We start from the raw sequence: 25,086 nt of genomic DNA on the forward strand, positions 1-25,086 counted from the left end.
ACCTTGGGCTTCTTTTCATCCATGGGGTGGAGGCAGATGGTTGGGGGATGCGGGCTCCCATTGAGGGTTTGGCTGGAAAATAATAAGGTGTGAAAACCGCTGGCCCAGAGGAGCCTCGGCTCCCCCAGCACAGCCGCTGCTGGCTTCCTTCCCTCCTCTTTCCTGCGAGGCTCACTCAGCGCCTGGCCTGTGTAGCCCCACTGCGCACAGGGCCCCAGCCAGGCCCGGGGCGAACTCGGCCACAGCAAACACCTGGTCCTGCGACCAGTGAGCAGGTAGGAGGATGCCCAGGCTCGGCCGGTGGGCCTGGGGACAGGAGTGGGTCTTATACAAAGACCAATTTTTTACTGCAATTTACCTACCTAGTATAAGTGTAACCATCCAGAGCTATTTTGCCTGTGTATTTAGAAAACACAGAAGAATCTTTATCAAACCTATACATAAACTTGTGAGTGCTGAGAAAAACAAAAGAAGTGAGTTGAGAGCTGCCTCAGTTTCCCTGAGGTGTTTGTCCTTAAAGGGGCAAACTAACTGCAAGGTGACTGGTGACAGTGCCCTCCGGTCTCCCTAGTTCAATGCCAGGGGTGCAGGGAGAACAGGACCGCACTCCTACCCTTGGGGATCCCAGGCACCAGGGGTCTGACGCGTATAGAGATGGTTTTATCCACGCCAGAGAGGGCTGTGACCAAGAGATGACCAGTGGGGGGGTCAGCTGTTAACACACAACCAAGTGGATACGTATAGCAACCTCAGAGCATGACAGGTGATACGAATTAAATGGGCAACAGGACAGAGAGCAATGGGGCCAATATTGGACAGACGCCCAGAAAGGCCCCTTGGAGGAGGGGCATGGAACCAAGTGCCCTGAAGGGAGTCTATGAGAATCTGAGGAAAGAGTGTTTTTCACGAGCAAAGCCCTGGGGTTGGAAAGGGCTTGGCTTGTTGAGGGAACAGAGGCCAGTGTGGGTGCAGCTGTCTCCTCACAGGCCAGGCAGACGCACTGCCTTTACGGCGGACACCTGCCCCATTCCCCTGCCCCATCCTGGTACCTAGGAAAAAGCACATAGCAAATTCTCTGCTTCCTCCATCTCCTGCAACTCAGCTGCCCTTAACTCTATGTTGGATGCAGCATCACAGATGAGGAGAATTCCTGCCTCATAGAGACTAAGCCCCAGGCCCTCAGGGAAGGACCCATGGCTGGCCCCAGGGCTGGCTGGGAAAATCCCAAGAGGCAGGGCCCTGAGGATCCTGGCTGTGTGGCGGCCTCCCTGTCCCCCGCCGGTCTACCTGGGCTCAGGTGCCCAGACACATGCCAGCCTCTAGCCGGTGGGCGCCCTGCCTTGGCAGACAGAGCTTGCCCAAGAAGAGATGATATCACCACCTTCTGGCCAGGGGACCAGCTCTGCGGAGAGTGAAGGGGCAGCCTGTCCTGGTGGCGGGGCAGGGCTGCCCCCTGAGTCCGGAGGAAGGCAGGGCGGGAGGTGTCAGATGCTCGTGTCACAGCTCGCAGCCCGCCCGCACTTCTAGTCCTGTCTGCACACCCAAGAGGCCATTTCTGGGCCCAAGTCCGCATCTGCCAAAAGGCTGGGAGCCTGGAAACACTCAGGTTTTGCCAGGGAGGCTGCCTGGAGGACGAGGTGGAGGAGGGGCTGAGCTGGGAGTGGAAGGAGGGGCAGGAGGAGGAGGGCTTCTCTGAGCATGTTTTACGACGGCAGGGTTGGCAGGCGCTCCAGATAGAGATGTCACAGTGGAGACAGGATGGAGGGGCGGAGGGAGGCAGCGGAGGAGCGGTTCCCACCCCGGAAGGTGGCTCACCTGGCAGCTCAGCTCAGCAGCCCTCACACCCTCCCCTCTGCTGTCCTGCCGGGAACAGCCCTCTCCTGCCACCCCTGCCATCCCCACCCCCGTAGTCTGTCTTATGGTTTTCAGCACTCAGCCCAGGCATTCCCTCCAGGAAGCCGCCCTGGCCCCACTCTTCCCTGTGGTTCAGCCGCCCCGTCCTACTGGCTCATGCCCCCTTCTTCGGGGTCTCCATCCTCCCGTCCGCTCCTTGGCTCGGGGCCGACCCGCGTTCCTTCAGGGCAGACACCAAGAGGGAAATGGCCAATAACTGTCTCTGTCCTCCCCCCCGGCCTGGCACAGAGAAGGTGTCAGAGGGCATCAGGCAAACGAGGGAGTGAAGGTTTTGAGGGGCCATCAGTCAGACAGACGGCGTCACAAGCAGTGGGGTGCTCAAACGTGAGGGGTTGACAAGTCCCCAGCCTCACCTGCCCTTACTGGGAGGTTTTAATGAACGAGACCCTAATCAAGCCCTTAGACCTGACTTCCAGTTACAGGACAGGCGCAGGTAGAGGAACTAGTCAAATGATACTTCAGCGAAGCAGACCAATCCCACGGTGGAACATTCCACCAGACACTGGTCTGGGCTCTTCAAAACGCCATTGCTATGGGGAAAGGGTGGGCATAGAGAGCTTCTAGGATAAAAAGACCAGGAAGGAAAAAGGCATCAGAAATCTCTGGAAACCACTCACTGAGCCCTGCCCTGCAAGGTTCCTCTGTCATCCCCCACCCGGGCCTCAGTTTTCCCACCTGTGAAACAGGGATCAGGCCGAATAAGGCTGCAGGAGAGCAGGCAGAGGGGGTGGACAGATGAAGGGGGCTGGAGCTGGAGCTGGAGCCAGAGTGTTGAGGGGCAGGCGGGAAGGGGGATCGGTCTGGGGGGTAGCACAGAAGTGCATGCTCACTGGGGGACCGGACAGAGACAGGCTCACTCGGATGGAGCGGGACGCCCCCTCAGACAGTTCTCACGTGCACCCCTGTCATGTTGGGGGCAGGGCTGGGGTGGGCCCAGGAATCTGCAGCATTGTCCAGCTCCTCCGGTGGTCCTTGAAGAAGGAGGGCGAAGCCTCTGGGGGCTTCCAAGAGCACCAGGAGACAGTCTAGTCTCATCCGATCCTCTCAAGTTAGAGACGGACCCTGGGATGTGCCCTGGGTCACACAGAAGTCCCATCCACTGCGGCCAGGCCACCCTTCCCCTGTCCTGCTCCTCCCCCACCTCCCAGCCATGCCAGCCACGCCCTGCACCTGCCACCCGTCCCAGCCCCCACCGCCCGCACATCTGGCAACAGGCCTTTCCCAGGGCAGTGCCTACGCTGGCTTCAAGACATGCCCAGGCCCTCAGGAGCTGGCCTTCCTCCAGACACCCTCCCCCACAGTCCCGGCCCCTCTGGAGAGTCTACTCCCTCCACTTGGGAACCCCTATCTCAAATGCCACCTCCTCTGAGAAGTCCTCCCCTGACGACTGCACACCATCCCTAACCGGAGGTGGTTTCGCCCTCCCTTAAGATCCCGGCTGTCCTGTACCTGAGCGTCCGGGACTCAGTCCCCTCCCCTCGTCCCAGGCTCAGCCCTGAGCTTGCGAGCAGGGAGGGCTTGGTGGACGTCTGCTAACGCTGCCCGGTGCCAGGCTCTGGGCGGCTCCTGGTAGCGGTTGTGCGGTGGTCAGTGACAGCACTGTGCCAAGGGCTTAGCGGTCATCAACTTGTTTAATTCTGCATCGGGATGATTATCCCCTTTTTATGGATGAGTAAACTGAGGCCCAGAGCAAGCAAGCAATTTGCCCAAGGAGGTGGTGAGCGGCGGGGTTGGGACGAGAAGCCAGGTGGACAGCCGCCAAAGCTTCCCTGAAGCTCACCCTCCCTGACCCCTGACCCCCAGGCCGCCACCTGGGGTAAAACGGGCGTCTGCTGAGGTGAACCGCTGTTCTCACATTTGGCCTCTGATTCATCTAATCCCACCTGCACATCTTGGGGCCCCTCCTTCACTGCCCCCGAAGGCCGTCCAGACCCTGGCTTTCTCAGCCTCCCTGCAGCCTGCCCAGACTTTGAAACCAGAGCCAGGGATGCAAAGAAACAGGATCAACATGGGATCTACTTGAGGGCCGGCGGGGGTGGCAGTGGCCGCGGGGCACAGACACGCCCAGTGTCTGGATGAAGTGGCCCGTGTGGACCAGACAAAGGGAGTGAGGGCGGCTGGGAAGCCCGGGGATGGACTAGGGCAATGTCGCTGCCCCCTGCACAGCACCTCTGCCCCTGCCCCTTGCTCGGGGAGCCCCAGGGGCACTCATGTGCTTGTCCTGTCCAGCCCCTGGTGGGGGGGGGCCTTTTGTCTGAGCCACGCCGGGCCATCCCATGTCTCCTGACGGGGACTGGCACAGAGATGGGTGAGGACCCAGCTTCAGCCCATGAGACCTGAGGGGGAACACCTCTTGGGGCTTCCGGGAGAGGTTTCCTGAGAGGCGGAGGCAGGAATCAGCAGGCCCCATCTTCCCTTGGACATGGTCAGGCCCGGTGGGATTGATGCCAGGACCCCTGGGGACAGCAGCCATGTGGGACTTGCAGGACAGCATCCTGGGAGCAGAGCCAACAGACAAGCCTGCAGGTGTGTTCGCTCTGAGACCCTGGATCAGCCACTCCTGGGTGCCCCTCTGGGTTTGCTGTTGGGTAGACAGTAGGTCCCCTTAACCGCTCAGGCTGGCTTTCTCTGACACTCACAGCCACCAGCTTCTTGGCTACTCCACGTCCCACGGTGACACCAGCATCCTCAGCGCTGGTCACAGCATTTCTTTCACCTCTGCCCCAGGCCGGAACCTGGGGACCTGGGAACTGTCTTCTGCAGCTGGCACTGCAGACAAGCTGGGGTGACAGCCTGCAGGGTTTCACCATGAAGCTGCACACAGCGGCGTAACAGCGGTTCCAAGAATTTTAGGGACTTCGAGTGGCTGATGGGGGTGGCCCTCTGTCTGCATCTCTTCTGTAACCCACAGCAGATCCCATGTCTGAACCAGGACTCACTCGGCAACACAATTTCTACAAAAATCCGGTAGAAATACTTTAGGTTTAGGGGCCACGTACAATCTCTGTCGCATGTTCTATGCTTTTCTTCTGACGCTTTAAAACCGTAGAAACTGTCCTCACTCTCAGGCTGTGCAGACTGGCCTCATGCCTGGAATCCCTCCTCGGGCTGATCTGCCCGTGCAGCCTGGTCAACCTCTGGGACACTAAGGAGCTTTTCTCTTTGCCTTCCACAGTCTTGGTCCCTCACGTCCAGATGTTTTCCAGAGAGTGTCCAGCTGGGATGGGTGCAGAGACGTGGTTGCAAAGATGATGGCTGTGGACTGTGGCCTTTGGTGGACTTAGACTCAAATCCAGGCTCTGCCACTTCTGACAGGGAGGCCTCAGTCTCCTCACCTGGGAAATGGGGGTGATACTAGTGCCGGCTTCAGGGGGTGGCTGTGAGGCTCAAACAGCCACTTACAGTTCCAAGCCCAGCACTCAGGCCCCACTAAACAAAAGTCACCTCCTACCTGCCCTGGCATTAGGGCACTGGGGCCCACGGATCTGCCCTGTCATCCAGCCTGTGGCTGGTTCCCAGGGCCTCAGATCTCATCTGTCCCAACCTTGCGCATGGTTCCCAGAGTGTGGCTGGAGAACCTTTGGTGGTGCTTGCTCTGCCCACCTGCGGGCACCTGGCCACGCCCTGGCTCCCAAAGCTGTAGCCCCCTGCTGGGAGCTCGGCTGATCCAACCAAATCCGTGCCCAGCTCATACTGCAAGCAGGACCAGGTGAATGAGTGAGGCTCAGGCCAGCTGGATGGCGGCAACATCCCACTTACAGGCTGTGCGCCCTTGGGCAAGTGAGTTTGCCTCTCTGAGACTCTGGTCCCTCATCTGTGAAACAGGAAGAACAAGAGTAACCAAGGACTAGAGATCATGCCTGGCCCAGGGCTCGGCCCGGAGCAGGTGCTCAGTAAATGTTGTGGGGTCCCCAAATATCTATATCTGTGAGCAGCCTGGCAGGGGTCCAGCAGGGCCCCTGTGGAGACTGAGCAGGTGGTGGGAGAGGGGGTACAGTTGGAGCAGATGGGTTAACAAGGTCATGGGGCAAAGATGGCAAAGGGACCTGAGAGACAGCCCAGAGAGAAAGCAGCCGAGACCCCCGTGTCCTTCAGCCTTGCCCACACCCAGAGCACCTGCCCCGGGGGTGGCACATCCCCTGGACAGGAGTTCTGGGTCCACTCACTGATTCCCCTATAAACCTGGGGCGAATTCTGGTCCTGTCCTGGTGCCCCCGGCCCCATCCAACATCCCCTAGCAGTGGTGGCCCTAGTCACCTCCCCAACACCTGTTTTCCTGCCCAGGATGTCCCAGCAACCCACCTCTCCTGCTCCCGAGAGGCCCGGTCACCCCTCCCTCAGGCAGAAGGACGGGGCCTGCTCTCGACGCCGAAGCTCATGGGCGCACGTGGGCAGTGGCCGAGACCTGCATCCGGGGGGAGCGCCCAGCGTGCGGGGCTGAGCTGGCAGGGACGCTGGGTGTGTGCTCGCTGCTCCACACTCCACCTGCCACCTTCTCTTCCAGAAGAGAGTGCCCCCTTGGCCAGAGCCACCACTTCTCTCCTTTTGCCCTCATCAGTGTCAGCCGGGATGTGGAAGTCGTTCGTCACCCCCAGTGTGTGAAGAAGCGTGTCCCTGTTGGCCCGTGGGCCAGGGGCCTCAGGCAAGTCCTTCCTCCTGTGCCCCACCGTCCCAGCCCTAGAGTGAGGGGGCCAGAGCACCACCTTCACGCTCCAGAGTCCGCAAAGATGCACAGGGGGGAGGCGGGAGGATGCCAGTCCTAACACACGAGGCTGGGGACTTCGGGGCAGCCTCCTCGCCCTGGCTGGGCCCCCATGCTCTGGAGGCTGCGGACCCACTCATCTGCCCCAGCACATGCCCTGCCCGGCTGCTCCAGGCTCGTCAGGGAGCCAAAGGGGGCGAGCTGGCAGCACACGAGCCTGGGCCAGGCTCCGAGATCAGGCAGCAGACAAGGATGAGCAGGAAAGGGAGTAGCCCCGGGCAGGAAGCGTGGAGCCCAGAGACAGAAATAATCACGGGAGCAAGCACGAATCACCAAAGCAAACGGCCCGGCAAGTGCGGACAGCGCGTGCACGGCCGCGTGTGCGCCTGCCGCTGGGAGGTGACTCCAGGGCTCCTCACCCGACTTCCTGCCACCCTCCCAGCGGTGATACACTGACAGTGACCTCGGGCTATGGCGCCTGTGCGGGCCGGGACCTTTACCTGCATTCGCTCACTCAGTCCTCACGCTCCAGACCGCGAGGAAACTTGCCCGAGGCCTGGAGCAGAGCTGGGCCCTGGCTGGTCCACGCGGCACCCCCTCTGGTGGAGAACCTCACGGCAAGCTCAGCCCTCACGCAATGGGCTCATTCACTTTGGGAGTCGCGCCCTTCCGAGCTGCATCCTTGGGCACAGGCCGCAGTGGAGGTGTCCAGGCCAGAGGACTGAAGGGAGCGAGCTGAGCCACACCCCGAAGTCACCCTTTACACCTGCACCCTCCTCCCAGCCACCCGCTCCAGCATGAAGTGCAGCCAGCTCTCCCCAAGCCACAACCTTCTCCCTGACCCGGGAGTTGGGGGCCAACCAGGTCTGGGTTCTAATCTCGACCCCACCCTTCTCAGCTTCATGAAACTAGGCAGGTTATCAACCTCCTCAAACTCAGTTTACTTGTCTGGAAAAGGGGGTGCTGCCTGCTGCATGGAATGGTAGCCAGGAATGACTGAGGTGCTGAGGGAGAGCGGAGGGGAGGACCAGGGCTGGGCGAGGAGGCTGGCAGCCCCGAGACGGGTTGGACTCCATTCTAGAGGTGAATGTGTGGCTGGAAGGAGTGTGAAGAGGCGGCACTGTCCAAGGGCATTTTTAAATGTGAGCTCTGACTGCAAGGCCAGAGGAGGTAGGGAGGCCTGAGAAGCTCCCAGGACGAGGGTGAGAGGTGATGGGAGAGGCCAGAGCCAGGCTCCACCTTGAAGCCAGAAAGCAGAGTGAGTCTCCCTTTCTGGCAGGTCCCCGGTCCCCCAGAGCCCCCCTGGCCAAAGCAGCAGTAACTACCCAGGAGCCAAACGCAGGTGAGGTGCCTGCTGGGGTTTGCTGAGTGACCAGCAGGATGTCCATTACAACTAAGTGGGCGAATCTCAGTGGGTGGGTCAGAGGTGGAGGTGCCCGACCCCATCACCCTGCGCCCCACACCCCATTGTCTCTCCTGCCCCGTCCATGCTGGTGTACTGCCCACCGCCCATCCCCGGCTCTAAGCTCCACAGGTCAGTCCACTGGCCCATCGCGGGGCCCCCAGCACCCAGCACGGCACCTGGTGCCAAATAGACACCCAAGACTGGAACAGGTGCAAATGGGGTGCAGACGACCTCGGGGTCCCACACCTGTCAGTGCCTGACTCCCAGCAGGCGGGCCACTTCCTCTGGGGCCACCTCCTCATCTGCAAGGTGGGAGAACCAGCGCCTGACCCGTAGAGGGGATGCGAGAACTCAATGCAAAGAGCCCCTGGTGTCTCAGCAAACATGATTGGGGCGGGGTCAGCACCTGTCCCCTGTTTAGTCCCTAACAGAGCACTGACCTCAGAAAGCTGGGGGCCAGAAAAGCCACAAACCTGCCTCAGGGACCCTGAGGCCTCAGCCATTCGTTCTAGAAGGAAGGCAGTGACAGCCCTTCCCTGGCTTTGTTGCTGACCGCAGACTTCAGGGCCTCAAGCTGCAGCCATCACTAGGTGTGACCAGCCTGGAATTGTCTGGATTCCCCAGCTGGGGTTGCCTGTTGGGAAAGACAAGTCCCCAAGAAGCAATTAGCCCAGAAACTGGCTCAGGATGGGCGAAGCGCCTGGTTTTCTGCCTGATGCCCTCTAGTGCGTCATGGGACGTGGGCCCGGGGAGGCTGAGTTCTGTCCCTAGACCAGTTTCCAGTCCTGCCCAAGATCTACCTAGGGCACCACCCAGGGGCCTACGCATGTCACAGACCCGTGCGGCCACCGTGTCAGCAATCTGTCTGGGACTGTGGCAGTCACTGGGAAGCACCCTGTGTAGACACCAGGAAAAGCTGTGACCGTGAAAGCAAGAGGCTTGATGCATTTGGGCTGGAGCCAAAATTCTCTAAGGACTTCGTAAGAAATCAAAAAATGAAAAGCAGAGAAAAAAATGAACACCTTGTAATGAGCTTTGGAGACCCCAGCCCTGCAGGCCCAGGAAACCAGGCCAAGGTTAACCTTCCGAAGGTGCCAAGTCAATGCTCCTGATGCCCCAAGGCGCTGCCGTGAACACAGCTCAGGCTCCGGCGGTGCCCGACGCCTGGTGTGCAGCGACAGCCCCGCCTGTTCACCCTGCACCTCCCCCACTCTCCCTTCTGGCTTTGCTGTCCCAGACGAAGCTGCTCCAATTTATTCCCTGCTAGGACATTATATAATAGCAATGACACATACTCCCGTGGACCTGGAATGTCTCTGGGGAGACGTCCAGAGAGCAGGAGGTGATGGACACGTGAGAGGGAATGGACTTGCTGTGCAAGTGTGAGAAGCAAGTGTCCCTGAGACTAAGGGACACGTCAAAGCTAGACATATTTGGACCCTCCTGAGACATGCAGCTTTGTTGGGAAAAAAAAAAAGCAAAATCTTGCAGACTGAAAATGAACTCATGGTAGCAGAGCAGCCATTTCCTTCTTACACGGCAGGCGGGTCATCTCACGTAAGCCTCGCCACCGTCCTTCCCAGTAGATAGCCATGTACCCTTTCTACAGGGGACACAAAGGGCAGGGGAGCTGGGTTTGAACAAAGGAGTGGGTGCCTGACGCCGCCTAGACGATGCTGCTCCCTCCCCGCCTTAGAGCCACTCAGTCCCTCGAGGACCCCCACGGCCCGCCGACACCACCATGCAGCCGGGCCGCGCGCACACCGCGTTCTTGTCCGCCAGGCCTCCAGCTGGGCTCCTGCAAATCACCTGTGTCTCTGGCTAAGCCCCAAGCACGACACTCACGCCTGCTTGTGGCTGCCCAGCCAGGGGCTCTGGGGAAGGGACATGAAGTCCTGGCTCTAGAAGTCTTCAAAAGGGACCCAGAGGCAGTTTCTGTTCCAAGTGGTCTGGCCTGAGTGACATGAACTGGACATCAAGATAAGGAAGCTGTCACTCAGGAAAGTCCATGAGGAACAAAAGGAGCCGGCCATCAGCAGGCTCCTCCTTCCACGAGGCCACGCCGGGCTCACCTGGCCCTAAAATCTGCACAGGGGCTCTTAGGAGTCTTGCTGCCTCGCTGAGAGGGCTGCTGCCCACGGATGTGAGGAGGCAGGTCTCAAGGCCCCAGAGGCAGTTGCCAGAGGTTCAGGACACGGCTTCGGAGGCACGAACCTCAGCTCTAACAGCTACTCGCTGGGTGGCCATGACCAAGTGACACAGGTTCATAGGCCCTTTCTTGCAGGGCTGTTAGAAAGCCCAGAAATAATCACACACACACACAGACACACACACACGAAGACAGACACAGACATACACATACACACACACACGCGCGCGCGCGCGCCTGGCAGGGAATGTGCTCAGGAAGTCTGCCCCAGGCCTTCTCCTAACGGCCACCCTGGAGAGCAGTCCTCACAGCACTGCCGACTCGAAGCAGGCAGGGGAAGGCCGGCTGCCTTTGCTGCACGGAGACTAGTGCTCGGCTGCGCTGGGCCTGTCTTCAGCCGAGGACCAAGAAACCATTGGTTCCACCTGTCTCTGGGCTCCAGCTCTTAAGGCCAAAAAATTGAGAAGCCATAGTGTTTGTTTTAGGAAAGATCACAGCCATCAAACACGGTGCCCCAACTTGCTCGCAGACAGCAGACAGGCTCCATCTGGTGCCAGCAAGAGACAGCAACTCTGACACAGCCTAACCTGCCGACGCCGGAAAGGGCTGTGCAGTGAAGGAAAAGTTTGGCCAGTGTCACTAAGGTGGGGTGTAAGCACAGGCAACACCTTCGTTTTCAATGTGTATTAAGTCATTCCTTTATTTCTCAAGATGTGCACACTCAAGTATTAACTCGGCCAGGACAAATCATGGCTCCTCGGTATGTACAGGTCCTTCGATGGCTTGGGTCACAGACAACTTCACAGCTAGTGCACCACACACAGGAGGTAAAACAGGAAGCCTAAAACCCCCAAGCCATTCCAAGAGAAACTGAGGGGGGAGGAGGGAGGGTAAGGATGCAGCATCCCGCGGGGAAATCAGCGCACAGGAGGGAGGAGCACGGAGGGACGGAAGGCAAGCTAGCTTTCATCTTCGGCGACCGCAGTTTCCACGTGGTGGTCAGGGGACTGAGTTCAACAGGTCTTTCAGGAAGCTCTCTGGGTCAGTGATTTCTGATAAGAGACCTGGAAAACAGGCAGAGGCCGGTTAGCAGCGGGCACGCACGGCCCCCAGCCCTACTGAGTCACAGCTGCCGCGTCCACACTGCGCTCCAACAAGCTCCGACGCAGCCGCTCAGTGGGATGAGCGATGGCTGGGGAGCCAGTCACCCAGCAACACTCCCGTGCGGTAATGAGACGCTGCTCTGTTTAAAGGCACTGAAGTGGCAGAGGCGGCCTCACCACCTCCCTACAGTGGGGGTGCTAAGCTCGGGTCCGTGTACCATGCAGGGGGCCTGCAAGTCCACTGGAACTGCGTATGAAACGGAGGGCGGCCCTGCAAGGTGTCCACTGCCTTCAGCGTACTCTTAGAGGGACCTGGGGCCAAAGAAAGGTGAACCCCACTGCCCTCAGGGGCTGGGAGAACGGGGAGGGGTAGCAGGACCCTGGCTCATCGGAGCCTCTAGCCAGCCCTTTGAGTCCAGGGCCTTGAGAAAGCTGCCAGAGTTCAGGGGCTCCGTTTCTTCCACCATCAAACGGGGACAGTGATGAGGGCCTGTCACGTCACCCTGGGGATTAAATGAGGCCCGTCACGTCCAAGTGCCCAGGGTGCAGAAGGCATCCATTAGCAGCAGGGCCCGCGGCCCCGCCCCCTCACCGAGCAGGGCTCACATCCGACCAGAGTGGGGCTGTCAGCCCAAGGCCCGGCAGCACTCAGACCGAAGCTGTCTCCCAGCACCTGTGCTAGTGGCGACAGAGTGGCTCCCATCACCTCTTGTTGGTTTTGGACGGTGTTTTCGCCCTTGCCTTGGAACAGGGTGTGTCTGATGTTCTGAAATTCTCTACCAGTTGGGACAAAGCAATAAAGCCATGCTGCTGTAAACACCTGCGGCTCCCCTCCCTGCCTGGCCAGCCCTCACTCCTCACTCTCCCTCGCTCCAGGCGGGTGCTGCCACCTTCCCCGAGGCTGAAGCCAAGCACAGAACCGAGCTGAACTCCTTTCGTCCCTCTTACTTTCGTTCCTCCTCCTCCTCTTACTCGGACTTTGGCGCTCGTATTGACAGCTTCTGCAGACATTCGCCAGACCCCTGGGTGACAGGCCCGGAGCTGGGCACTAAGGACACAAGCACACAGGCTACCTCTCTCAGTCAGGGTCACTTCCTAGAGGAAGCAAGGAGTACAGCCACGGTGCAATGTCTAGGCTGGAGAGATGCCCATGGGAGCATCCAGTGAAGCTGACAAAGAAACTGGGGTGAGTGTACTGACACCTGACCACCGGGTAACGGGGGATGCACCAGACCAGCAAAGCCCATCCGGCACAGCTCCCGCTGCAGCCGTGGCAATGAACGGCCAGGCTGGAAGGCAGCCCTAGAGCTCCTGGGGAGACTCCGCCCGCTGGTGCCGAGCGGGAAGGAGAGGAATTCACACTGAGCATCACTCCAGATGTCTGAGGGCACAGTTAGTGGAGGTCTTCTCCTGACAGTGGGATCTGGGGAGACTCTGTCCTGCTCTTTGCACTTCACGAAACTCCCACAATGAACATCAGGGAAAAGGAAACAAGTTCACAAAAGAGTCGGGCAGCTGTGGTTCCCTCTGCTTTGGCTCTGGGAGTGATGGGGGGCTGGACTGCAGCAGTGCCCACAACCTGAGAGGCACCGGGTTTCTAATCCTGGGCGGGCTTTCCCAGCATCAGCCCAAGTCACCTCCCCCTGCTGTCACCTGACACTTGGTGATAAAATCCAAACAAATTTTAATGTGTCTGCAATTAGGATGACAAATTTGTTGTATAAAGAACCTGTACACAGGAGAGAACAATGAACTTCCCTTTTACTAGCTGGGGGATGAGGATGCCCCATCCGATAGCAGTTCAAAGTGCTGCCCTATTCCCACCAGCAGAGGTGCTCTTTGCTCTCTTTTGGTATTTACTATTTATCTTAAGAATCAGAGTTGAAATCCTCCCATATCTCCCCCGGGGGCAACTTTGCCATAAGGCGTCTCAGTCCCCAGGAAGCAGGAGGAAGACAGGTAAGCTCCATGTTAATTCTCTGCATTGTCATAAAAAGCCAGGAATCTAAGAAGAGGCTCAGAGATCCTCCAGCTATGTCCTGCTGGGAACTTGTTTAGTCTTCAAAGCCACACTTACCCCATCTGTAAAATGGGGTTAACCATGGCTCCACCTCATACAGGGCTGCCCTGCAGACTGGGAAGACGTGTGCACCACGCGCAGCACAGGCCTGGGGGATGTGAGCCCCGTCACACGTGTGGCTGCTGTCCTGTTACCAGCCACCTGGCCTGTACCCCTCTCTCCCAGAGCTCTCGGTGGCAGCCCACAGGCTGGCTCCCGCCTGTTTTTTCCTGCATGTGAAGATGAAAGCAACCGCCAGCCCCACTCGGGCAGGCACGGGCTCTGCTGCAGAAGATCTGGGAAGGTAAAGCCTTGACACTGACCGGCAGCGTCGAGGAACTCCGAGAAGGTCTCCACTGGCATGAACTCCTCCTGGAAGGCCTTCAGGGCCTTGTCGGCTGCTTCGTGGATGGGCATGTCGTTGTGGCGGATGTATTCCGCTAGAGAGCAGGACCAGCCTCCCTCCGTGTTGCTGGTAGGCACCTTCTACAAGAACCAACAGGAGACAGGCCCGGGCTGGGTCACTGCGCCTCAAGCCAGTCAGGGAAGATGAGAGCCCTCCCATACACATCAAAGCTTTCCCTGAAGGATGTGTTCTGCTTCCAGGAACAACAAAATTTCACCTCAGTCCTCTCACAGCCCCTGTATTAAGCACGTGTCAGGTGAACATACAAGCCTCGACAGATGACTGTGTTCTTCCCTCCCCACATCTTCCACATCTAGATTTCTCCAAGAAAAAGGACTGCTAAGTCACTTTAATTGAGCTATTTCATTCAGACTATGAAAGGAACCACCCCCAAACCCTCTGATTCTCTCAAAGTAGAGAGAAGTGTCCCCATAAGCTGTGCTAGAACAAGTCACACTCACCCAGGGCAACAGAATTCATCCAAACAGAGGGACTGAGAGCAAACAAAGGGTGACTTGGAGGGGAGATCCGCCTGCAGAAGAGGGTCTGCGGCAGCCTGAGACCAGGTCACAGGAGCAGTCGCGGCTACAAATGCGGTCCCAGACACAGGGGTCTGAGCTGGAGAGGAACCCTCCCCCGGTGGGAGCAGCTGGCTTCTCGGGAGGCCACGCAGGCAGGGTCAGAGCCACCAGCACAGGCGTTTCCTCCCTTGCTGAAACCGGCCACGCTCCCCGCGGCTTCCTTACCTTAAACATGTTATAAATGAGATCGACGAGGGCCCAAAAGAGAAGGGAGGAGCGATAAGCAGAGTAGTCCTTCACTGCCTTGTCTGTCAGCCTGGAAAAGAAGATGAGAGCCCACGTCCATGAAGACCCCGGGGGGAGACCCCCGAGGACAGAGCAAAGCATTCTGGGAGCAGCAAAAGAGTCACAGTAACTAAGCATCACTCCGCTCCAGCCACTCGTCTCTCTTCTCAGAAGACAGCAACCGCGGGCAAGAGCTTCAGAAGCCCTGGGACCCAGTGGTTTATTTACCACAGAAAGTCCCACAGAAGAGTCATCTTTAGCACTGACTCTCTGCCAAATCAGGCTAAATGCGAAAGAGGGAGACAGAAGTTGCAACATGGCAACCAAAAGGCCGCCACCGTAAAGAGACGCCGAGGAGTCCCGTCTCCCTGTGTTTAGCCCCCACACACACTCTTGGACTCAATGGGATCTAATACATGAAGTAGAAAACAAGGTTCTACTTCATTCTTTACATTTCCACCAGGAGAATTTTTACAGCCAGCAGACGTAAAGCAGCCACACAGTTACTTGCCAACCACGTGCTGTGTTAAAAAACAGCAAGCTGGTGGAAAGCTGGTGTTGAGCAACAGTGATGTCTCGGATGGGAGCTGCAGCCACCCCGACACCTCCTAAATCCCGAGCTAATCCCAGAGCTGCGCACCACACCCCTTCGTCTCTAACCAGTATCGTCACTACTTAGACCAATGACTCAGTTCAGAGTCAGAGACCAGCCAGGCCCCTGGAATACGGGGGGCTGCCTGTGCGACGTCCACTGCTTCTCGGCAGACGCTCCTGGTCTGAGGAATGATTACTCCAGGCAGAGCCACTGCGAGATACAGAGAAAGACCAGACGTCCCGCCACACAGTGCTCAGATTTGGTTTCTAAAGCTCAAGACCTAGGAAAGGCTTTGTCTGCAAACTGCCTTCCTATCTGTAATAAGTAAAGGCTAGATAAACTCTTATCATGGAGATTCTTTGGCTTGAAACAGAGCCGTAACTGAAGGGACCAGAACTTGGTATTCAAATGCATGTGTGTGCGCATGCACATGTGTTCATGTATGTTAGAATCATAAAACAAGGACAGATGTTACTCATCTAGAAGCTAAAACTACACTCTCTGGGCCTCAAGTAAAGGCACGACCTAGCACGGGGCAGGCCACCCACACCTACATTTTTAAGTCACCAACAAAAGTAGAGTCAAATAATAAAAAAAATCTGACAGTTCTGTTTGCTAAAATCCTGTACCCTCCCCTTCCACCCCAGTATCTCCAAAGCGCCCACCCTCTCCCCTCCCACCACTGCCGCGAGGTGGGCCTGGGGGCGAGGACAATAATCTGTTTCTGTGCAGCTCTGGCAGACAAGGGCACAGAAGGGCTCTGACAGGCACCTAGGAAAGTCCCAGGCTTAAATACTTGATGGTCCTTGGCAGAGGAATCTTTTTGTAAAACCTGCACAAGAGAACAATTTCTCTTGGGCAAATAAATTCCCAGATTTTTGTGTAGCTGCTGCTGCCTCCCACCTTATAATGGACTTAGAATGAAGCCTGCTGCCAGTGACACGGCTCCAATCACCAGGACGTCACCCTCTAAAGGTCCCTCAAGCCACGGCCCCTCCTCGGAGGTGCCCCAGCACTCTGCCAGCCTGCTTCTGGAGCTCCCTGTTTACACCGCCCACACCACGCCAGGTCGGGTCCTTCTCGAGGCTCTTCTGCTTTGGGAGCAGGAATCTCGAGCAGCCCTGCCCAACTTAATTATTTAAGGCCAATTAGTAAGGTGACTAAACTGCCACAGAGAAAATGGCGACTCATGAGTGCAGTTTACCCTGGACTCCTAATTAAGCTGCGACCAAATAGGCTTTTCCTTAACTGCCTGGGACAATGATGAATTGTAGTTTCCTAATTGAAAGCTCCTGTGGGTTCAGATTTCACACCTGTCACCGAGAGCCTGTGCCCAGTAAACAGCCACTTTCTGTGCTATGGACGCAGGCCGAGCCTGGCTTAAAAACTCAGCATCGCCCAGATCTAACGTTTGATTTCCAGCAGCTAGTTAACTATTAACACTTCAGACTCTTGGGAAACAGTGGAAAGTGCTATGCTGGGAACAGGGGCAGAGATCAGGTCGGACTCTAACAAGACTGGCGCCCTCTGACTACACAAAGGCCGGCACGGGCCGGATTCAGCAGGAGAGCTCCAACCTGGTCCCCCTGGGGCATGAGGTGACTGTGACTAGTGACTAGCTGAGGAGGTAGACGGCAGGTGTGCAAATTCAGGCCCACTGCTGTCTCCACCTCCTCTGTCGTTCTCAGGAGACCCGAAGCTCCTCCTCTGCTCCCTCACTGGAAATGTCCCCTCGGATCCTGGTGACAGCAGGCACAGCAGGAGGACAGACCTTCCTGAAGTGAAGCAGCTTTCCCTCGAGAGGCAGACGCAAGCGGACAGACCACGCCCGACTCTGCAGCCCAGGGAAGGCCGCGCGGGGCTCCACGGGCTAGAGTAGGGGCACCGAGTCCACTCGGCAGGCGGCCACTGTGCAGTCGTCACAGAGGGCTTCCTGTTTGCCATTCTTTTCTCTCACAGACACCTCCCTTCTGACCCAAATCATAGCACAGAGTCATGAAAACACTGACTACTTTCCTCCCAAAATGCCTTCCTTCTTAGGGAGGGTCTACACGAAAAGCAGAGGAAGAAAAAAGGCTCCCAGCACGTGGGGCAGACAGGATAGGAATATGACCAAGAAGGGACAGGATGAGCTTTTCATGATCAGAAAAAAAAAAAAAAAAAAAAATCCCCAACCGCAGCCTTACGAAGCTTTGCTAGTTCAGGCCCAGATCAGCATGATGGGAAGCCCTGGCCACCTGCCTCAGCCTCCTGCGGGCCCCAACTCTTCTCCTCGGTAGCCCCCCTGTGCCTGGCTGGCTTCCTCTCCGAGGAATTTTCCAGAGGCAAGCCTGGCTCCACACTTACAGTGGCCGAACACCAGGCCCAGAGGTGGCAGGCGCCCGCCAGCCATCCAGCCATCCAGACTCTTGACATGACAGACCGAGAAGGGCCAGGGTCAATTACTGAGTCAAACGAGCGTGCCCTCCTCAGCATACGCACACTGCGGGGTGGCTTCCACACACAGTGGGTCACAGAGTCTGGACAGACGGCTCAGGAGACGGCTTCCTGAAGCAGGTACTTCCCGAAGCGGGAACTGACCTGGTGGCTCCCCCTGGAGCCACTGCCCGGGCCTGAGAGGTCACCAGCAGCCTCCGCAGGATTTCCACGCGTGTGGCTCTCCACTTCTCAGGGGGCAGGATGTGGAGGGCCAGGACTGTGAAGTAGTGGGGCCCGTCCACTTCAAAGGCACTCTCCACCCACTTCTCCTTGGGCTGCTCCAGAAAGGCCTGGAAGTTCTTCTCCTCTCGGGAAGTTGCTCGGGTTCTGGAACAAAAGGGGCACCATGAAACCAGGGCAGCAGCCCGGCAGGGAAAGGGTTTGCTCAATTTCCTGTCCTCTTTCAAGTTTCTTGACCGCCTGGCTCCCTGAACACCCCCACCCATCCTCCACTACCCCTCCCACCTCCTCTCCAAGCAAGGCTCCTTCCCTCCCAAGGTGGCCTTGGTGGCATCGTCCCCGTCTTCTCCCTTCCCCAGCCCAGCCCTGACCCAATTCCAACTGCACTGTGCGTGTGTCGGGCACATTCACGAGCACTCCACCATCCAAGTGTCCTGACAACTCTGGAAGGTGACAGCGACACCTTTTTACCACAGTAGCTAAAGGCCTGAGAAGTGAAGTGATGTGCCCAAAGTCAGTAAGCTAGTCAGTGACCCAGAGTCTGCCTGAGCCCACAGCCCGCACCCTCCCCGACTCTGCGCAGTCTCAGTGCGGCTAACCGTCCACGTGGCATCGCACCCGGCGCTGCCCTGGGCACTCTCTCTGGGTTCGCTCTCTCATGTGTGTCTCTCTCTCCCTCATCAGAACCCTTCCTTCCAGGAGAGCACCGCTGCTGGCTCCCGCTCCCGCCTGAACTGCAGTAACAATCATGACCAACAACTTGAACTCCAGGCACGTTCTGAGCACTTTCTCGTTGTCTCGTTAAATCCTCACAAGGACCTGATGAGACCGGTACTATCCCAATGTTATAGAAAGGGAAACCACAGCACAGAGAAAGTGAACATTTTGCCCAAAGTCACACACGCGGCAGGAAGGAACTGGACTTGGATCCAGGCAGTCAGGCTCCAAAGCCTACCCAACACGGGCTCCCCACCTTCCCTGCACAACGAAGCCTTCACCAGCCACTGGAGCGGCACTGAGAGGTCACTTCCTTACCATAAATGTTTGGCTACAACACTCTTTCCTTAGGACCTGGCTGGTGCTCTCAGGCTCTGAGTGTTTGATGCCTTATCCTAATTCTGTGGGGGAAAATAAACAAAAACACAGCAGCAGCAGCCACTCCTGCAGCACAGTTACCAGGTCTGCAGATGGCACTGCCAGACAGAGGCCTGTGGGAGAGCCGGAGCGGTGACACAAGTACACCACGCTCCCTTCTGCTCCATGAAGAGAGGACATGGATGCAGCAGATGACTGTACTCCAGTGGAGTGTCCAGAATCGGAAGATTTTTACCATCACAGGACCTGCTCAGCTCTGCTCTGGCTCATGATGTGACACACCTGCCTCCGTACACAAACGTTCCACCAAAGGCAGCAATCCCTGCTCAACCTGCCCCCCGTGACCAAGCCCACGCCAGCATGAAAGGACGAGGGAAGCAGGCTGCGGCGGGGAAACGGTGCCTCTCTGGGCAGCTTCTGCCTCAGCCTCTAGCTGACCAAGATGACCAGGACACAGCCCCCCCACCATCCTCCCCCAACTAAGGGACGTGAGCACGGGTTACAAGTGTCTGGCATTTGAGAAACACAGTAACACCTGAAGCCACCAGCTCTGTTCTGCTGGGCAAATCATGCTGCCTCCCTCGGTCTGCATTTCTCCCCAGAGAACGGAAAAGTCCACTCTACCTCACTGCTGCCAAGAAGAGCCAAGGGCTCTGTCAAAGACCCCACGGACACTGGCAATTAGCACTGCTCAGGCCTGAAGCAGTTTGGATAATGGGAATGTTTGTATTGTCAACGATGCAGGTGCTTCTTCTGACAGCCTGAACATTTGAGCAGATGATGTAATGACTGATGGAGACCCGCCAGTGCCTCTTTTTAACAATGAAGCCTGTGGTCTCCAGGTCAGCCTTTTATCTCATAAGGAAATGGGAGGGAAGGAGAAAATAACTTTGATGGAAGACCAGAAAGGACAAGAGACAGATTGTTCTGTTGCCTAAACTGAACTGCAGCTGCCTTGGGTGGACTGTATGCAGCCTCTCAACAACCTGTCAATACTCTGCCCAACAGGTGTGTAAGACTCCTGCGGAAGATGGGGCCGAAAAGGATGAGACCGTTTAAATTAAATCTAAGAGCTAAAGTATATTAAATCTAGGGTGGAATGAAAGACTATTCTCTACCCACTTAGCATTTCTTTAAAATTACACCTTCAAAACAAAAAAAACAAACAAACAAAAAAATAAAATAAAATAAAATAACACCTTCATGTATCAACCTGATTCACCACGTACATACAGATAAAGACATAAATCTGGGTTTTTTCCCAGGCTACCTTCCTTCTCAGTTGACTTTCCCAAATAATCTTCAACAACCCCTCTCCCCTGACAGTTGCCAGAAGCATTACTCACTGGAGAGGAAACAGGGGGATCAAGTCCAGTTTCCATTTCTGAAATAATAGGTGTTTGCTTCTGCCACATCCTCTAGCTATGAAACGAGCTGTAACAACCTGTGTGCCCTTGACAGTGACTGTGTGCAGCCCGGACCCACAGCCTCCCCCATCCAAGGGAACAGAGTCTTGCAAGTAGAGGCTACACTGAAGCAGAAGCTTTGATGATCTGGCCTCTTCCACTTCCTGTTCCACTCTGGGCTGAAGGTCAGTCCAAGGATGCAGCCCTTGGATGCCTCTGGCAGGAGCTGAGACAGTTTTGGAAAAGCCACCCTCCTGCTTTATCCCGTGTGACTCTAAAAAGGCGCAGATGAACATTCCGACTTCAGTATAGGCTGCCTTGGGCCAGACGTTAGTTCTGGAACTAACTATAGCAGATGTGGGAAAGCTGGGAGAGCTCGCTGGGCAGGGGAACACAGGGTCGGTCAGCCCGGGCGGCCCCGAGACGCGGGATACTGACGTGTTCAGCACGTAAAGCACAGTGTGAACGATGTACGGGATCAGGTGGATGTTGCTCTCCCGGCCGCCCCCACCGGTGTCCGCGCTGAACGACTGCTCCATGGCGAAGCGCAGGAAGAGCAGCTTGATGTCGTGGATGTTGAGCTGGTACGTGGGCTCCCGCTGGCCCGTGCACTCCTGGAGGTAAGTGTTGTGCCTGGGGAGAAGCACAACAGACAGTGAGATGGAATCAAGTTCCCTGTTGGGAAGGCAGAGCCCCTCATCGGGCCGCTGGCTGTGAAGGTTACACAGATACGGACGGAGAACGAAAGAGAGTCAAGGACAAGAGCTGGGCTGGAAGACAAGCGCAGGGGCCACTTTCATTTCCACTGTGATGGAAGGCGATGCTCTCCAAGCTTTGATGAGAACGTGCGGTTTTGCAGAGCCCATCTCTTGATGGACCAATGTCATAGGACATACTGTGACCACATCTGGAAGTACATTTTGGAAGAAGCAATGTAGGACGTACTGATTCTGACTGACAGGGTGATCTTCCTGATCGCCTCAACCTCCAAATAGAAGTTTTTTTCTATGTCAATATACGTTATCATCTATCTGGGCTCTGTCTCTGATTAATTCTGTGCCTCAATTTCTTCATCTATAGAACGTGTGTAATAATAACACATGGTAAGCATTTCAATACACTGCCCAACATTACTTTCATCATTATCACTGCCAAGTACCTGGTCTATGGTAAGTACCTTTCCATCCCTGAGCTTTAAAATAGGACTTGGGGTAGGGCACCACTCCACAAGGCATCTGCAAGAGATGAGGACCTCAAAGAAGGTTTAGCTACTCTACTCTGGATTTTAGGTCCAGGGAGGCTCTGAAAGATACACCCCATGCCATTAGGCTATTTTCATTATTTAAACCTCAGAGAAATAAAAGTAAACTCTGGGAAACTTTGGCCTCGAGGACCAAGTCAGGGGCCCTGTGTTTCGTGTCCTAGAACAGCAGCGGAGGAAAGGCGGCAGATCGCTGGAGAGTGCACGCGCTGCGCCAGACGCGAGGCTGAGACCGCTGGTTTCTCCCAGCAGAGCCCCTCCGTTTGGACAGCTCCCCTGTCAGCAAGCAGAGAAACACGTGGGTTCCTGTTGAAGCTGACAGGACATGGTGCCCCTGGCGGCTGGACTGACAGCTGATCTTCCCCCATCTCCTGAGAATCCTCTTTCCATCACGCAAAACGCTCCACACTCACCTTGCCAGGCAGGTGGCAAAAGCTGACTCAGGGACGTGGGGCCCCCAGACCGGAAGGAGCCCGTTGCACTTAGTGTTGGCGTTCTGAAGGGCGGCACTCTCCCACTCTTCCCGGCCCCGAGCCAGCCTAGATTGGGAGGAGAGCAGGGACAAGTGACTGCTGGAATTAATTTGGCAACCAGGCAGCTGGCTGAGTGAGGTAGAGAAGGGCTTGTTAACATCAAGGAAGTAAGCTCATGTGCCCGACCACAGAGAGAACCAGCCATTGTACTGCGACATGGTCAGCACCGGCCTCACTGCTTCAGGTCAGCAAGACTGCTCTTAGCAGCCCTGGGCAAAAAGCCAAGTGTACTTTCCTGGTCAAATGGCAGGAATGGCTCTTGCCATCGTTGAAGGGAGGACAGCCTACTTCCCAGAGACTAAGGAAGAGAACTGAAACCTCGGGGCTGTGGTCCCACCCACTCCCCGTCCCGGCCCTGAGCAAGCTGCCCACTCCCCGCAGTGACCCAGGTCTAGAGCTTATGCACACTGAGGAGAGGCATGGTGAAGGAGCCACTCCGCAAGAGCCAGGCCTACCTGACAGCAGCCAGGTGGCAGTCGTAGTGCACGATGTTGAAGTGGGACACGGTGCTGTAGCCCTGCTGCTTCCGGGGCTTGTTCTCCATCTCCTCCAACGCTACCCGCTTGGTGAAGGTGTAAATGCCCAGGACCTTGGTGGGCTGCAAAGACAACATGGGCAGGAGGAGAGGTGAGAAACTCAAAGGCGGGTGCGGGAAGGGGTGCAGGAGAGCAGAGGAGACCCCAGTGCCTGCCTTCTGAGGAGGGGATGTGTTCGGGAGAGGGGGTGACAGTGAGCCCCTCAGTCTCTTGGTTAAGCACTTGGCTGGGCACAGCCCCAGGGAAATACGGGTGGGGAGCAACCAAAATAAAGGATGCTGCGCAGATAGAAGGGCAGAAATGTAAGCCTGAACTGCCCTTTTGTTTTTACTTCATGTATCTGAAAACGAAGAATAAAGTGCCTTCTTGGTAAGTCACCTGCTTTTCAAAACTTACCAAAAGGCTCCAAGGAGCCTGTGTCGCAGCAGGACTCGCAGGGCTTGTGGCCCAGGGTACTTGCCCTTCAAGGGACTTGGGTGCTAAGCATAAATTTAAGCTGGAGAGGAAGAGGATGCCTTTTAAAACGGCCTTTAGTGGAGCAAACTGGTTCCTTGCTGTTCTGCTCCTTTCAGATGTAAATCTAGTTTGGTGAAGCCTAGAAAGCCGGGGTCCTGATCTCCCCCAGCTATCTGCAATGGCAGCTGCGTGGTGTCTTTTGAAGTCTCAGGTCGGGAGTCAGACAGCCTGGGCTAGAACTCGGGCTCTGCTATGTGAATTTTGTTTTCTCATCCATAAATTAGGGCTTTTTACAGTTTTAAAGATAAAATTAGCCAGTTTACACAAAGGCTCCGGGCACAGGGCCCAGCGTACAGAAGGAACCCAATGAGTGGTTGTTGATGGTGACAGTGTTGATGAAGACAATGATCTGACTAATGTTCAAATCAGTTTCTCTTCCTGCCTTTAAAGAGGACAGCTGGCCCTAAGACATGAGCCTTGACTCTAGCCTAAGAACAGGAGAGGGAGGCCACCGGGACAGGGGGCCAGGCTGCGCCCACAAGCCCAGGCCCTCACGACTGCCTGCAGGGCCAGCAGCCGTACCTGGAACTTGTACCCCTCCCTGCAGATGCAGCACGTGAGGCCCGGCTCCTCAATCAGCTCCTCCATCTGCTTCAGGAGCGCCGTCTTGGTCACAACCTGGCCCTTTTCATTCGTCTGTAGGGGGAACCAGGCGGCAGGTCAGGCGGTGATCCACCCACCCTCCCACCACAGCTTGGGGACTCGCAGACACAGGGCCGACCGTCCACATACACTAAAGGACTTAAAGGAAAGCTCTTCAGCTGGCTTCTAATGAGGGTAAAGACCCAGATTCTCCTGCCATCTCTTCCTACAGGAACCACTGAAGCAGAGGAAACCATCCAGCTGGAACCCTGGCACGCCGCCACTTGCCACCGAAACAGTCCCCTTTCTTTGTGCCAGCAGTACCAAGTCTCAGCTGCCAAGGGCTGTTGCAGTATGAGTCACTTACTGTTCCCATGGGAGTTTTAAAACTGCTGACACTCAAAAGTGTGTTAGTCTGGAAAAGGCTACTGCTTCCTCCACGGTGGGCCAGTGAAAAGAGCACAGAGCCCTTCACATTGAACAGACCCGGTTCAAATGCCTGTCAACCACCTGTTAGTTACGTGCCCTGGCCTGTTTACATCACCTCTCGGCCTCAATTAGTTCATCTAGAAAATGGGTATAATACCAACCTCACAGAACCACTTGAGGGCTTAAATAAAATCTTACAAGTAAGGTGCCTAAGCACAGTGGCTGGCATATGGTAAATCCTTGATAAACAACGGTTATCACCATTTTTCCCGTTTTCGTGAACTTGTTAAGTCATTTAACCTCCAAGTCTCATCTGTAGAGCAGAACAAGGACAGTCCCATCTCTAAGGGTTGCTGGGAAAGTCAGACAAGGTGCAGCCTCTAGCACAGTGCCCAGCACACCTCCTTCCCTACCGCCCCGTCCTCCTCCCCCACCGTCCAGCCTTCGCCTTCACCTATCCCCACCCGACTCTGTCCACACTGTGCCACTGACACCTCATCACCAGGGCAGGCACGACCACGCGGCCGTACCGTCATGCCCAGCGTGCCCAAAGCCTTCTGCCTCATGGCCATGGCCATGCGCTTCTTCTCAGCCCGTGTCTCCCTGCGGGCCGCGTCAATCTTCTTGTTCACGTCAGGGTGTTCCCGCAGCGCCTCCAGCAGGTTCTCTGCCAGGGTCCCAATGCCCTCATCGCTGGACACCTGCTCCAGTTTATGCAGGTTTGTGATGGAGTCAGTTCCAATCAGAACCTGCCAAGAAGGGACCAGAGAGATGAAGGCCTCCAATTATGTAGCCAAGTGTTCTTCTCAGGGGCTTAAAGGTTTAAAAAAATTAACAGAATGTGCACAATCTCATGTCATCTACTTGGTTTCAATCAGATCCTTTGATTTTACATTTCAAGAGATTTGGACAAATGGAAGAGGTTGAGGCT

The 25,086-nt window shown here is 56.4% G+C and overlaps 1 protein-coding gene across 8 annotated transcripts in view; it reads right to left on the reverse strand.

Annotated features, from left to right (window-relative positions):
- Window positions 1-10,843: 10,843 nt before the first annotated feature.
- Window positions 10,844-25,086, reverse strand: part of UBR4 (ubiquitin protein ligase E3 component n-recognin 4) — a 122,407-nt gene continuing 108,164 nt past the window's right edge. For all 8 annotated transcript variants that reach the window (XM_032495312.1, XM_032495313.1, XM_014562225.2 and 5 more), the window contains 9 exons: window positions 24,686-24,904; window positions 23,667-23,780; window positions 22,548-22,690; window positions 21,973-22,098; window positions 20,737-20,931; window positions 17,720-17,944; window positions 14,485-14,575; window positions 13,656-13,818; window positions 10,844-11,234 (listed from right to left, as the gene is read on the reverse strand). In XM_032495312.1, coding sequence (XP_032351203.1) covers window positions 11,170-11,234; window positions 13,656-13,818; window positions 14,485-14,575; window positions 17,720-17,944; window positions 20,737-20,931; window positions 21,973-22,098; window positions 22,548-22,690; window positions 23,667-23,780; window positions 24,686-24,904 — 1,341 coding nt within the window. In that variant the 3' untranslated portion in view covers window positions 10,844-11,169. The remainder of the gene's footprint in view (window positions 11,235-13,655; window positions 13,819-14,484; window positions 14,576-17,719; window positions 17,945-20,736; window positions 20,932-21,972; window positions 22,099-22,547; window positions 22,691-23,666; window positions 23,781-24,685; window positions 24,905-25,086) is intronic.

This window comes from Camelus ferus, chromosome 13 (assembly GCF_009834535.1).
Source record: "Camelus ferus isolate YT-003-E chromosome 13, BCGSAC_Cfer_1.0, whole genome shotgun sequence".
Lineage (NCBI taxonomy): Eukaryota > Metazoa > Chordata > Mammalia > Artiodactyla > Camelidae > Camelus > Camelus ferus.